We start from the raw sequence: 15190 nt of genomic DNA on the forward strand, positions 1-15190 counted from the left end.
GGGCCTAGAATTTTGAACCTTTTCACAAAATTCAAATTTTAAACTGCAATAATTTTTTCAGTTTCACCTGTATCTGTGCTTGGCTGTCCACTCAATTCCATATATTTCTTTGGCAGCCAATCTGTAAACCTGCAGCAGTAATGCTACACTTATGCAGAAAAGATCTGTGAGCTCTGCTATGTGCGCCATAGATCTTCACTATAATGTGTGTGCGCCATAGATCTTCACTATAATGTGTGTGCCCCATAGATCTTCACTATAATGTGTGTGCGCCATAGATCTTCACTATAATGTGTGTGCCCCATAGATCTTCACTATAATGTGTGTGCCCCATAGATCTTCACTATAATGTGTGTGCCCCATAGATCTTCACTATAATGTGTGTGTGCCATAGATCTTCACTATAATGTGTGTGTGCCATAGATCTCGACTGTGTGCGTACGAGCACCATGGATACTGAATATGTGTGCGCCATATTATATTGATTACTCGACTATAACGTGTGTGCGTCATGGATCCTCACTATAATGTGTGTGTCATGGCTCTTCACTGTGTTGTGTGTGTCATGGCCGTACGTCTGTGTCCATGGAGCCGGGGAAAGTGCAGGAGCAGAGAAGGCTGCGGGGGGTAAAAGACTGGGAAGACCACAGGGATGGTATAGTTTTAATATAGAGCATTGTGATAATGCACTTGATATCGGTATTGAAGTCCAAATTCTGATATGGTGACAACCCCCGTCCATACCTTATTAGCAGACAGGACGAGCCAGTATACGGGCAGTTTGTAAACCAGCAGCAGGAGGACTGGAGCAGCATTGCAGGAAGCAGCACTAGGAATGGGATCAGTATGACATGATTTTCTATTTGAGGCTATTACAGGGCTTGTTTGAGATTTAAATTATTTTGGGCAATCCTTTTAACTTTATATTATTTAGTATGAGTCTACTGACACCAAATGTATATATATTTTAATTTTTTTTTTAGAACTTTTGTTAAATAAAAGCATGTTTTATTTTTGGCACACCACAATCTGAGACCCATATCCTTTAAATTTTTAAGTCAACATAGCTGCAAGGGGGGGGGTTAGATTTCTGCAAGACAAGCTTCCATTTACCAGAACGAAGCATACATTTAATGTATTAGCCAAATTTATATTAACATTTCAGGTAGCATGCTCATTAGCAAATATTATAGACAAAAGCAATAACGGCCCTGCAGTTATGTATGTGAGTAAGGCTACTTTCACACTGGCGTTACTCGCAGCGGTATTTGTCCGGCTGCCTCTCGGCATATTTGTCTTGCTGTGACCATATCTATAGTGAATGGGGCCAGCGGACTTCCGGCAGCTCACGGATGTACACTGTAGTTACGGATCCGACAGGCTGTGCCCCTGCTGGTAACAGGCTTTAAAGGGAACCTGTCATGTGGATATTTGATTATAATCAAACTAATTATATACAATCATTAACTACTAAAAAGTGCCTTAGATGTGTTCACTTACTGGTGTGACAGATGGTTACCTCATAATATACACACAAAGATGCCGCATGCTAATGAGCTGATTCGAGTCCAGCGTGAGGTCATCGAGTCCAGCGTATATTTAATTCAGAGCTATAGCCACTCCCCCGCCCACCTGCTGCGGATTCCTATGGAAACAAACTGTCATTCAGCAGCAGGTGGGCGGGGAGAGTCAGGAGCTCATAAATATTCATGACTCATCATTATCAGCTGGAGCTTTTCAATACAAGATGTTGGCAGATTGACTGGGTCAATTAAAGAAAGTGACCCAGCATTTTGCTAAGAGAATCAGTCACTTATTTATGTTGCCCTTAGTTAGGACACCATAAAACTGGTGACAGGTTCCCTTTAAGCATGCACAGTCTATAAATCAGGAAAGCGTAACACACTAAGACACTGTCCAACAGACAGCAGTGCAGCTACATATAGCACAACTCATTACCGCAGTATATAGCAGTTTTTTTTCCAGCTTCATAAGACAAAATCAAACAGGGTGCAATAGGTTATGACATGTTACTCAGTGTATAAACTATTCTTTTGTCTGTTCTGTAATGTTTCACCTCCCAAGGACGTAAAGGCTCAGCAGTCAATGTAAGTGGTGAGACTGTAGTGTCCCTAGTTATTACCTCCACTGTGTGATTCCAATGGTGAACGCTGCGTAGCCTCCAAGGGTTCCCAATGTTACAAGTGCAAAATTAGCTCCACATTTGTAATACTGAAAAAAATAAAAAAAAATAATGATGTGATCCAAACATGTAAATAGGTTTAATCTGGCTTCACAATTATGTGAGAAGACAAGTAAATTTCAATTTTGTACATTTTATAACTCATTGTCAGCAGAGAAATAGATGCCTCAACCTGATTATACCTTGGAACACGTATCCTGACAGCAAAAAATATGGATGACATCGCTTGTTGCGGCGATGTCAAACTGGATGTTGACATCGATGGAGCCCAGCGGAGTATTGCAGGCCTGGAGGAGAAGGAGCAGGGAGCTCGCAGCGCCCGGAATCAGGTAAGTCACCTTCCCGTTGCAGTTCTGGCTGAATGATGGGGATTTGCCAAACCAGTCCCATTCTTGCACAACCCGTTTAAGTTGCAATTTAGAGCTGTAATTACTCCCTGTCTTTACACACAAAAAAGCTCCGCTACTTGACATGGTTCTACTATTCTGTTGCTTACTGCAGATTCTGCTGCCCAGCACGAGAAACACAATTCCTCTAGAGGCAGCGAGGGATGGGGAAAGCCAGAGAGCAGTGGAAATAAGAGGCATGTGATGTCCTGTACGGTAAGGTGAGAGGAAGGGGGAAATATCCACATACATCCTCATACACAACTAGTCACGTGATGCAAGAGGAACAGGTTATCGCTACGGTAGTCACATGTCCCCCTATCGACAGATGTTGATGTCAGAGAGAGGAAGAGCTGGCCCGGGAGTGTCAGACACTGAACCCAGCAGCGGGGGTAAGTATGATCTACACTGTGGGTCAGCCATTCTAGGAGGTCTTGGGGTACTTTCACACTAGCTTTAGAAGAATCCGGCAGGCAGTTCTGTTGCCAGAACTGCCTGCCAGATCTGGAAATCCGTATGCAATTGGATATCATTTATTTCCGGATCAGTCTGACAAATGCAGTAAAATACCGGATCCGTCTCTCCGGTTTTGTCTGGAAAAACGGATCAGGTATTTAATTTTTTTCACACTTTTAAAGGTCTACGCATGCGCAGACAGGGAAAACTGGACTCAGAAATACGGCAATTTCCCGAACACTTGGTACCGGCATTAATACATTTCAATGGAAATTCAATCCAGCAAGTGTTTCGTAATTTTGGCTGGAGAAAATACTGTAGCATGCTGCAGTATTTCCTCCGGCCAAATACTGTAAAAGGGACGGGATGAAGGACATCCTGATGCATACTGAACAGATTGCTTTCCATTCAGAATGTATTAGTACAAAACTGATGCTTTTTTTCCCCCCGGTATTGAGCCTCTATGACGGAACTGAGTACCGGAAAACTCTAACGCTAGTGTGAAAGTAACCTTACTCCTCGATAACCCCTTTAAAGAATGTATCTATAATTAGGAGTAGGAAAACTTCATAAAAACATTTTGCTTTACAGTAGGTCAAAAGTTTTGTTGATTCCATATAGAGCTCCAAACTCCTTCCATTCCTTTACAGTCATAGTTAAAGGGGTTGTCCAGGTTCAGAGCTGAACCTGGACATACCTCCATTTTCACCCAGGCAGCCCCCCTGACATGAGCATCGGAGCAGTTCATGCTCCGATGCTCTCCTTTGCCCTGCGCTAAATTGCACAGGGCAAAGGCATTTTTCTGAGTTCCGGTGACGTACCGGGGCTCTCTATGGGGCTGACAGGAACCCCGGTGACATCACCGGCACTGATGGGCGGGATTTGGCTCTGCCCTAGCCAGTAAAACGGCTAGGGCAGAGCTAAAGCCCGCCCCTCAGAGCCGGTGACGTCACGGAACACACTGCCGGGCGGAAGTTACCGCCCGGCAGTGTGTTATTGAAAACACAAGAGCCTGTGTTCTGCGCGATCTAGCGCAGGGCACGGGAGCACATCGGAGCATGAGATGCTCCGATGCTAGGCTCAGGGGGGCTGCCGGGGTGAAAATAAGGGTATGTCCGGGTTCAGCTCTGAACCCGGACAACCCGTTTAAATATAAACTTGGTTTTCGTTAAGATTGTGTTTTTTTTTTTCAATTTTTTTATATACAAACAAACTATGCCACACATAAAATGATAAAAGGATTAAAACGTGTCTTTAGTTCAAACAGGATACACTTTGTAGAGTAGATGTATCCATTTGGCTGATCAGAAATGGACTGACAGGAGATCTCCGTAGTATCAGACTATATTACTGTTTATGAGAAATAAGAGGTTTGACAACTCAAGGTGGTTGTAACAGACATGACTTGTGTATATTGCTGGTTGTTAAAGGGGTATTCTTCAAATGTTATGACATATAGCTGCTCAGTGGCACTCCCATCGCCCTCAGGATTACACTGCAGTGCTCATTCTAGCTGATTTTATCAGAACATTTTTAAAAGGTTTCTGAGAAAAAAAAAAAACATTAGCGGCCTCTCTTAGTTTTCCACACTTACCAAGATGCTGCTAACAAGGAGCACTTCAAACATTGTGGGTCCCAGATTAAACACCAGTGCACTGAGCACAAAGCTAATGCCTCTTGTCCCACGGTCGATGGCTTTAGACAGTGCTCCAGTTTGTCTGCTCAGGTGGAAGCTCAGGTCCAGGTTGTGCAGATGTAAGAAGACGTTCTTTGCTATTCTCCTGATGGAGTTTTGGGCCACTTTCCCAAACACTGCATTCCTTAATTCATTGAAGAGGGCTGCCCCGGCTCTAGATGCACCATCTAGAAGCAAAAACAATACAGACACAGGTTAAAGAGGACCTTTCGTGTAAACATAACGGACCCCATTATAGTCTATGGGGTCCTAAGGGCTCCGTTATGTGCCTTCTCCGTCCTTTCCGTTCTGAATGAAAAGGCTGTACGGTGATGTGAACGAAGCCTTAATGATTTGATTTGTAAAGACTGAACTTGATGTATCTTATTGTCTCTTTTGAAACAACTTCTCAGCAAAATGTTAAAATTATGGCCCAAGGGTCTCTCAAAGATTCGCACAATCTGAGCAGTCAAGGGGGCCCCACTGTAACTCTGTATGTCTCACATTTGCGTGACACCCTGCCGTTCTACAGAGGTATTCTTGCCTAGCAGGATCGCTTCTAGGAAAGAAAATCCCCATAATGGGAGAGTCATACATGGGTACCATATGGCAGCACGAGGACTACCTTCAGCTCTGTAATCTCCATGCACCATAACACATGCAAATTAGAATATTTCATATTTCGCTCTGAGAGAACCCTTTCTTAAGATGGAAACATTTTTTTACAAACTGTATATAAATGTCATACAAACTGTATTAATGAACTTGGACAAAACCCGGCTTCTTGTTTAGGAAAGAAAAGGGGAAAATGCTCATTACCACCTTCCATGTTGTCCAGAAAGACTTGAAAAGAGCGAAGATTCAGAGTAGAGAAGACGGAAGGGTGAAAGGGTCGCACATCAAACCCCTTGTGATCAAAGACTAAAATACCTTGGTGTGTGTATAGTGGATGAGCATAAGTGAGATGTGATCTGATAGAAGTTAGAAATATATCTGGAAGGAGAATGTCACAGGAAAGAAAACATTTGTGTTCTGCAGCTGCCATAGATCAGGTTTTAATAGAGTAGATGGCAGAGAAATTCAGCTACACCAAAAACTGGGGCTCACGGGACTGCAACAGGGCGCGAGAGGTTTCTGCACTGACTGTAAAGCGGCCATCTCATCAAGAGATCCATACAGCACATGGGGCCCCTGCAGCCAGGTCTAGTTCTGGTGGATCCTGCCTGCCCATGTATTACACAGGCAGCCTTCCCTACATTTCCCCTGCAGAGTAGCTATATACCGTGTATAGACTTGAAGACTAATATACTAGAACAGTATATTTTATACCAGGGCAGGCATTCAGTATACCAACAATGTGCTCCTAGCCTGTTTTCTATTCAGGTTAGTTTACATTGCTGACCCAGGCTGATTCCTGGTGTCCATAGAAAGCTACCCCTTGCTGTTTTATACATGAATTAGATTATGCCCTGTCACAAGCAAGAAATAGCCACTTCCAGTTTCTTTAGGCTGCATTCAAACAACAGTGATAAAAAATGGCCATTAAAAATGCATCTATTTTATGGCGGTTTGTCAATTTTTAGTAGCCGTTTTGCACCTGTATATTGTGGCCATGAAAAATGGCAGAATTTTTTTTAAAAAAAATTAAGCAACCCAACCCCTGCAGTGCCCTCTGTACACCCACAGTGTCTGCAGTATCTATAATAGCCCCCCTGTAGTGCCCTCAGTGTCTAGAATTCCCCCAAAGTAGACCCAGGATATATAAGTACCCCCTGTATGTAAAATACCCCTCAATAGTGCCACCCTGTATATAAAAGCCCCCTGTATATAAAACTGTTTTCCCCTAATATAAAAAGGCCCTCAATAGGGGGGAGTATCCGGTCCTTCCAGTTCTCTCCAATGCAGAGCGAGTGTCAGTGTGTTCCAGTGTATAAGGTAAGGATATATATTGAAAGTTATATATAATGTAAGTATATACCACTGAAAGGCACTTTAACATGTTTTTAAATGGCATTAGACAGGTACACTGCTGCCTACACGGCTGTTAAAATGGGGCCAGCTGGCAATGAAAATGGCCAAAAATATGACATCCTTTTAAAAAACAAACAAAAAAAAAACGATGCGAATAGCCACATAGACCTAGATTGGTTCTAAAAACGCCTGTGTGAATGTAGCCTAAGTCTGTATACTCATCAAGAGGTAGTGAATACAGGCAAGCGGGCCATGCGGAGATTTCCTGCTCCGAGTGAGACAAGCAGCCTCCTGCACACTATGTGTACACACTCATAGGCACTCTGCATGCTACCATATGGCTCCTCCACATGGTACCTTATTTCCTCCTGGAAACTAAATAAAAGCAATGTTAATACCTACATAAAACACAATGGAGCATCCACTTTAATATGCCTAACCACTGGAAAAAATAATCGCTTACTGTAGTGACCACAGAGAATACTGACACTTTACTAAGTTTTGAAATATAAGGGCCCAGTATGAAGCTGCTGCCAACATTATCCATGCACTGCGACAAAGCAAGAGAAGGGCCAGAACTGTGGGAAGGGGTGCATCTAAACAGAAAAACAACGGCTCCTACTGGGGTCCAGCAGACACAGCCCCTTCAAGCGAGAGCAAAAGGGAAAGGCATTTTAAAGAATATGAAACAACAAACATTAATACAAACAAACTAATCTGATTATAAAATAAAAAATCTAGCAAAAAATGTCTCCTTAATGTAAAATAAAGAGCAAGGCGATGGCAACCCTGCCAATCCAATCTAATAATTATAGTCATGAAAGAAAGCGCCAGAACGGGAGAACACATTAAGCGGCAAAGGATTAACAATTTGTTGATTTTGCACTTCTATTTTGTGTTTGTTAGCCAAGTGCTTTTAAAGTGGGGAGAAAGGCGCTTGTTGAGACTTAATACGCAAGAGAAACAGCAGGCTTTCCCCCTCCATAGTCCTACATTGTCCACATGTACTGTGAATACATTTTCTGAACGAAAGAAAAAATAATTTGCACAAAGAAACATGGTAAATTACTAAACTGGAAGATCCATATGTGAACACAAGATTAACAGCTATGCCTTATTCCAGATCTATCGATCTAGTAAAGTCTATATGCTTCCCAGCATATCATGCCCAGAGCAAGAAAAAAACTTTTATAAGGCTGGGTCCACATCACATTTTTGTCTTACATTTAAAGGGGTTGTCCCGGCTTTTAATATTGATGACCTATCCTCAGGATAAGGCATCAATATCAGATCTGCGGGGTCCGGCATCCTCGCCTATCAGCTGTATGAGGAGACATTGTGCGCATGTGCCGTCTAACGTCTCTCTTCCTTCTCACCACTGCTGTCTATGGCAAAGATCATAGATCGCAGCAGACAGGAAGAGAGAAGGTAAATGGCACGCGCGTCTCCTCATACAGCTGATCGGTAGGGGTGCCGGTAGTAGAACCCCGGCTGATCTGATGCCGACGACCTATCCTGAGGATAGGTCATCAATGTTAAAAGCCCGGACAATCCCTTTAACATATACAAAACGTGTACTCGTTAAAAGGATTCCTCGGATGGATGCAGCAGCATATCTGTTATCATAGACTTCCATTGTAAATTATAAAAAACGTATATGTTAACCCCTTCCCAATCTATGACGTACTACTATGTCATGGAACCACTGCATTCCCGCAATTTGACATAATAGTATGTCATCGTGATCGCGCGGGCACCGGAATGGGGCCTGGCAGTCCGTGGTAGCCAGGCCCCTGCTGTATCCGCCGGCATCGCTGTAAAAGCCAATGCCGGCGGATTAACCCCTTCTATGCCGCGGTCTGCGCTGACCACGACATAGAAGGGGTTTGTGTCGGGTGAGTGATCGCATCGAGTCCCCACGCTGCTGCGTCATGCCATGCAGAGGCTGCCCAATGCCTTGCATCGCATCGGGAACTGCCTTCTACGGATGCAGAGGAGATCCAGCCTCAGGCTGGGTCTCCTAGGCAACCTGTTTGTGTACTACTCACTGTAGTACACGATCAGGCAATGCATTACAATACAGATGCATTACAATACAGACCCCCAAAAGTGAACATCATAAATAAAGATAATTTTTTTTTAAAAAAAGTGTTTTTAATAAAATTAATAAAGTAATATAATTAATAAAGTAAAAAAAACAAAAGAAACTCTCCCCTTATTTTATAATAAAAAACTGAAAAAACTAAATAAAACCCACACATATTCGGCATGGCCGTGTCCGTAATGACCGGCTCTATAAATATATCACATGATCCACCCTGTCAATTTTTTTTTTTTTAACTGTGTAAAAAAGCAATTTTTGTCACCTTAAATCACAAAAAGTGCAACACCAAGCGATCAAAAAGGCGTATATCCCACAAAATGGTATCAATAAAACCATCACCTCATCGCGCACAAAATTAGCCCCTACCAAAGACAATCGCCCAAAAAAATATAACAACCAAAAAAGTTGTCATATTTGGTATTGTCGCGTCCGTGATAACCTGCTCTATAAAAATACCACATGATCTAACCTGTCAGATGAATGTTGTAAATAACAAAAACTGTGCCAAAACAGCTATTTCTTGTTACCTGGCCTCACAAAAAGTGTAATATAGAGCAACCAAAAATCTTATCCCGTAGTTTCCAAAATGTGGTCACTTTTTTAGGTTTCTACTGTAGGGGTGCATCAGGGGGGCTTCAAATGGGACATGGCATCTAAAAACCAGTTCAGCTAAATTTGCATTTCAAAAACCATATGGCGTTCCTTTCCTACTGCGCCCTGCGGTGTGCCCGTACAGCAGTTTTCACGATCACATGTGGGGTGTTTCTGTAAACCGCAGAATCGGGGTAATAAATATTGAGTTTTGTTTGGCCGTTAACACTTGCTTTGGATTAAAGTGTAAAATCTGCCCAAAAAGTGAAATTCTGAAATTTCATCTCCATTTTCCATTAATTCTTGTGGAACACCTAAAGGGTTAACAAAGTTTGTAAAATCAGTTTTGCATACCATGAGGGGTGTAGTTTCTAAAATGGGGTCATTTTGGGGTGGTTTCTATTATGCAAGCCTCACAAAGTGACTTCAGAAATGAACTGGTCTTTAAAAAGTGGGTTTGGGAAATTTTACAAAAAAATTCAAGATTTGCTTCCAAAGTGGAGAAATTTAAATTTGGAAATTTTTCCAAATTTTTGGTAAATTTGGTATTTTTTTTTTAGAAATAAAAATGTTTTTTTTTTTTACTTCTTTTTACCACTGTCATCAAGTACGATATGTGACAAGAAAACAATCTCAGAATGACCTGTATAAGTAAAAAGCGTTTTAAAGTTATTACCACATAAAATGACACGTCAGATTTGCAAAAAATGGCCTGGGGTTAATATATAAGTTATTTTACTGGACTCTGCAGGATGGAAAAGTGTAGTGTACTACACTCTTGTATCTTTTTTTTTAAACATATATATGTTAAATGTAGGGAAAACGTTATTTGAACCCAGCCTACGATATATCAGAGGTTTTGGTCATCTAGTTGCCTTCCAGCTTCCCCGCCTCCTGAATGACAAAGTTGCTTAGATAAGTAATTACATTATGCCTGCTCCCCCACAGCGGAATGTAACTCTTTCGCTGCAGGGACCTATGTCATGCATCCAATTTAGTAGCCGAACACGTACCTCAGAAGTCCTTGCTACTGATGGCTGGATCTCAGGCTGTGTAAGGGCTCTTTCGGACAAGCGAGTTTTCCATACGGATGCAATGCGTGTAGTGCACATAGCATCCGGAATGTATCCTGACAAACAGATTTCAATAGGTCTGTGTACATGAGTAGTGTTTTTTTCACGCATCATTTCTGCGTTCAGGAACAAAAGAACAACAAGTTCTATATTGTGCGTTTTTCCCGCAGTCCTGGCTCCATAGACGTGAATGGGGCAACATCATAAAACATGAAGGCATGGAGATGCTATGTGTTTTCACTGAAGGTTGCTAGGAGATGTAGATTGTTGAACATTTTTTCTCCACGTATTAAAACTGACTGGATTCGCATAGAAAAACACACACTGGATGTAATCGCAGACAAAACCGACTGAACTTGCATGCAAAACCATCAATTTTTTGCTGAACAGATCCTGATACAATCTGTATCGTTCGTGTAAAAGAGGCCTAACAGCTATAGATTCAAGTCAGGTGATAATCTCATCTTTAAAACAAGACCAAGATTGTGGCAAAAACGAGATTTTTGTATAACTTACCAGTAAAATCTCTTTCTCGCTCTTCCTTGGGGGACACAGGAACTCTTGGGTATAGCTTATCTCCATAGGAGGCGTGACACTAAGTAAAAGACTGTTAAGCCCCTCCTCCAGCAGCTATACCCTCAGCCTGGAGAGAGAGACTTCCAGTTATGTGCCCAAGTAGTGCAAGACAAAGGCAAGGAGTAACCAAACCAATACCAACAAGTCCGAAAAAAACACCCGAAGGCCAACAAAAAAATAATGGGCGGGCGCTGTGTCCCCCAAGGAAGAGCGAGAAAGAGATTTTACTGGTAAGTTATACAAAAATCTCGTTTTCTCGCCCAATTCCTTGGGGGACACAGGAACTCTTGGGACGTTCAAAAGCAGTCCACAAACAGGGAGGGACCACAATCAAAAGCGAACCAGGCACCGTAAACATTAAGGCACCGCCGCCTGCAAGACCAAGCGGCCCAAAGCAGCATCCGCCGAGGCATAAGTGTTCACCCTGTAAAACTTGGTAAACGTGTGCAAAGAAGACCAGGTGGCCGCCTTGCACAGTTGTTCAGCCGAGGCACGATTACGCTGAGCCCAGGAAGCCCCGACCGCTCTGGTAGAATGAGCGGTAACACCAAAGGGCGGATCCCTGCCCCGAGCACGGTAAGCCTCAACAATAGCCATCTTGAGAAAGCGGGCAACAACCACCTTAGACGCCGCCAGCCCCCTGCGCGGACCCTCCGGAACCACAAACAGAGAATCCGTACGCCGAAAGGGTCTGGTCACATCCAGGTAGATCCTGAGAGCCCGAACAACATCCAGACGGTGAAGCTCCCGCTCCCGGGGATGCGACGGGGTCGGCCACAGAGAAGGAAGGACAATATCCTCATTCAGGTGAAAGGCGGACACCACCTTCGGAAGAAATTCCGGAACAGGACGGAGAACCACCTTGTCCTGGTGAAAAACCAAGAAGGGCTCCACGCAAGAAAGAGCCGCCAACTCAGACACACGCCGAAGAGACGTGATAGCGACGAGAAAGAAAACTTTGCAAGACAACAAGCGAGGGGAAACCTTGCGCAGAGGCTCGAAAGGGGAAGATTGGAGAGCCACCAACACAATGTTTAGATCCCAAGCAGGAACAGGAGGGCGATAGGGGGGAGCACAATGAGCAACCCCCTGAAGAAAGGTCTTAACCGGACCGAGCGGAGCCAGCGGACGCTGAAAAAGAACCGAAAGAGCCGAAATCTGACCCTTCAGGGTACTGAGACCCAAGCCCAGAACCAGACCAGATTGCAAAAAAGACAAGACCGTAGGAAGGGAAAACCTCAGAGGGGGAGTCCCCAAGGCCTCACAGAAAGCCAAATAGGCCCGCCAGGTACGATAATAAATCCTGGCCGAGGCCGGTTTCCGTGCACGAATCATGGTACGGACCACGTCAGCCGAAAACCCCCGCCGCGTCAGGACCGCGGTTTCAATAGCCACGCCGTCAAACGTAGCGACCCTAAATGCTGGTGGAAGATCGGCCCCTGAGAGAGGAGGTCTTCTCTGAGAGGCAGAGGCAAGGGAGCGTCTGCCAGAAGCAACATAAGGTCGGCGTACCACGGACGACGCGGCCAGTCCGGGGCGATTAGGATTGCTGGCGTGCCTTCCGCCGCAATCTTCCGAAGGACCCGCGGAAGAAGAGGCAGGGGCGGAAACACGTAGAGGAGCGAAAACTCCGTCCAGGGGAGGACGAGCGCGTCCGCGCCGTAAGCGTCCGGATCTTTGGCCCTGGCCACGTAGATGGGAAGTTTGTGGTTGAATCTGGAGGCCATGAGATCCACGTCCGGACGACCCCAACGGAGACAAAGAGACTCGAAGACGTCGGGGTGCAGAGACCACTCCCCCGGGTCGATCGTCGTCCGACTGAGGAAATCCGCCGCCCAATTGTCCACCCCCGGAATGTAAATGGCCGAAAGGGCCGGAACATGAACCTCCGCCCAGCGAAGGATCAGAGACACCTCCCTCATCGCCGCCGCGCTGCGAGTGCCCCCCTGGTGATTTATGTACGCCACAGCCGTGGCATTGTCCGACTGGACCCGAACAGGGCGACCCTGCAGCAACGAAGTCCAGTGTCGGAGCGAGAAAAGAATGGGTCTCAGCTCCAGAACATTGATCGGCAGTCTGGACTCCGACGGAGACCAAGTGCCCTGGACGGACCGGGGAGGAAACACTCCCCCCCAACCCCGCAGACTGGCATCGGTGGTAATCACCAGCCAAGTCAATGGCAGGAAGGACTTCCCCTGAAGAGGGGTCCGCAGCCACCAGAGGAGAGAGGAGCGAACCTGGGGGGAAAGGGGAAAGAGTGGTACTGCGCGTAAGGAATCGCCTCGAAGCAGGACACCATCTGACCCAGGACCCGCATGCTGAACCGGAAAGAAGGACGGCGGTGGGACAGAAGGCTCCGAACCGACCGATGGAGGAGCAGGCGCTTCTCCAACGGAAGACGAACCACCGCAGAATCGGTATCCAGCAGCATCCCCAGAAAGACCAATTGCCGGGAAGGAACAAGAGAGGATTTGGGTAGGTTGATAACCCAACCAAACTGGCGCAAGGTCTGCAGCGAGAGATCCACGCTGGCTGAAGTCAGTGACAGAGAAGGCGCCTTGATTAGGAGATCGTCCAGATATGGAAGCAGAAAAACTCCCCTGGAGCGAAGTAAGGCGAGGACCGGGGCCAGGACCTTCGTGAAAACACGAGGGGCCGTCGCCAGCCCGAAGGGAAGGGCAACGAACTGGTAGTGTTCGGACCCCACTGCAAAACGCAGAAAGCACTGATGACACCGTGCGATTGGAATGTGAAGGTAGGCGTCCTGGATGTCGATGGAGGCCAGGAACTCCCCCTGTTCCAGAGAGGCCACCACCGACCTGAGAGACTCCATCCGGAACCGCTGAAGACGAAGGAATCGGTTCAGCCGTTTCAGATCCAGAATGGGTCGCACCGAACCCTCCTTCTTGGGGACCACAAAAAGGTTCGAATAGAACCCCTTGAACCTGTCTCCCATAGGAACCGGGATGATGACCCCTTTGTCTAGAAGAGTCCGAACGGCAGCAAAGAAATCGGCCGCCCCTCGGGAATCCCGGGGAACCCGAGAGCGAAAGAACCGAACTGGGGGAAGGGACGCAAGCTCGAGTTTGTATCCGGAAGACACAACCTCGAGAGCCCAGGCGTCGGAGACGTGCGCCTGCCAGAAGTCCCTGAACAGGAGGAGACGTCCCCCCACCCGGGTGGGTGGGGGCGCACCTTCAGGCGGGGGGCTGCTTGGTCGCGGGAGCGCGAGCAGGTTGAGATTTGCGCCAGGAGGGCTGGGTCCGAAAAAAGGGTTTCTTACGCCTGTCCTGGACAGGGTTAGCGGACGGACCAGAGGCGGAGCGAGGAGCGGAAGCCCTACGAGAAGACCTGAAACGGGAGAAGGTGGGACGACCACGAGTGGAGCTCCTAGCCTTGGATTGGGGAAGATGGGTACTCTTCCCCCCCGTGGCTTCCGAGATGATTTCATCCAAACGGGTTCCGAACAAACGAGCACCAGAGAAAGGAAGGCTAGTAAGAGACCGCTTTGACGCGGCGTCCGCCGACCAAACCTTTAACCAAAGCTCTCTCCTAGCCGCCACGGCCAGAGCAGACGAACGGGCAATAAGAGCCCCTGCATCCAGGGATGCTTCACATACAAATTTTCCAGCCTGAACGATAAGTTGAGCCAGGGCACGGAGGTCTTGAATAGGGACGTCAGATTCAAGCTCCAGATCCAGCTGAGATGCCCATTCTGAAACCGCCTTACCCGCCCAAGCGGAAGCAAAGACTGGCCTAAGCGCGGATCCGGAGGCCGAAAAGACACCCTTTGTAAGGGCCTCTATACGACGATCTTCAGTGGATTGTAAGGAAGAACCATCTGCGACGGGAATAGCCGTGCTCTTGGACAAACGGGCCACAGGGGGGTCGACCTTAGGAGGAGACGCCCAGTTTGTGATGCAATCCGCCGGAAACGGATAACAAACATCTAACTTTTTTGGCGGGGTAAACCGTGCATCAGGACGGGCCCAGGCCTTAGAAACCACTGACGAAAAGTCAGCATGGAGAGGAAAGACCGCTGAAGCCTGCTTCTGGCGAAAAAAGGAAACACTGGTTTTCTCAGGATCAGGAGGATCATCGCGAATTTTAAAGGTATCACGGATACTGTTTATGAGGTGGCCCACAGCGGAAGCC

General features: G+C 46.2%; 1 protein-coding gene across 1 annotated transcript in view; it reads right to left on the reverse strand.

Annotated features, from left to right (window-relative positions):
- The window catches only part of ABCB7 (ATP binding cassette subfamily B member 7), a 121703-nt gene that overhangs the window by 28493 nt on the left and 78020 nt on the right, over positions 1-15190 (reverse strand). The window contains exons 6-7 of the mRNA XM_044305168.1: positions 4640-4908; positions 2144-2232 (exon numbers count right to left, since the gene is read on the reverse strand). Coding sequence (XP_044161103.1) covers positions 2144-2232; positions 4640-4908 — 358 coding nt within the window. The remainder of the gene's footprint in view (positions 1-2143; positions 2233-4639; positions 4909-15190) is intronic.

This window comes from Bufo gargarizans, chromosome 9 (assembly GCF_014858855.1).
Source record: "Bufo gargarizans isolate SCDJY-AF-19 chromosome 9, ASM1485885v1, whole genome shotgun sequence".
NCBI lineage: Eukaryota > Metazoa > Chordata > Amphibia > Anura > Bufonidae > Bufo > Bufo gargarizans.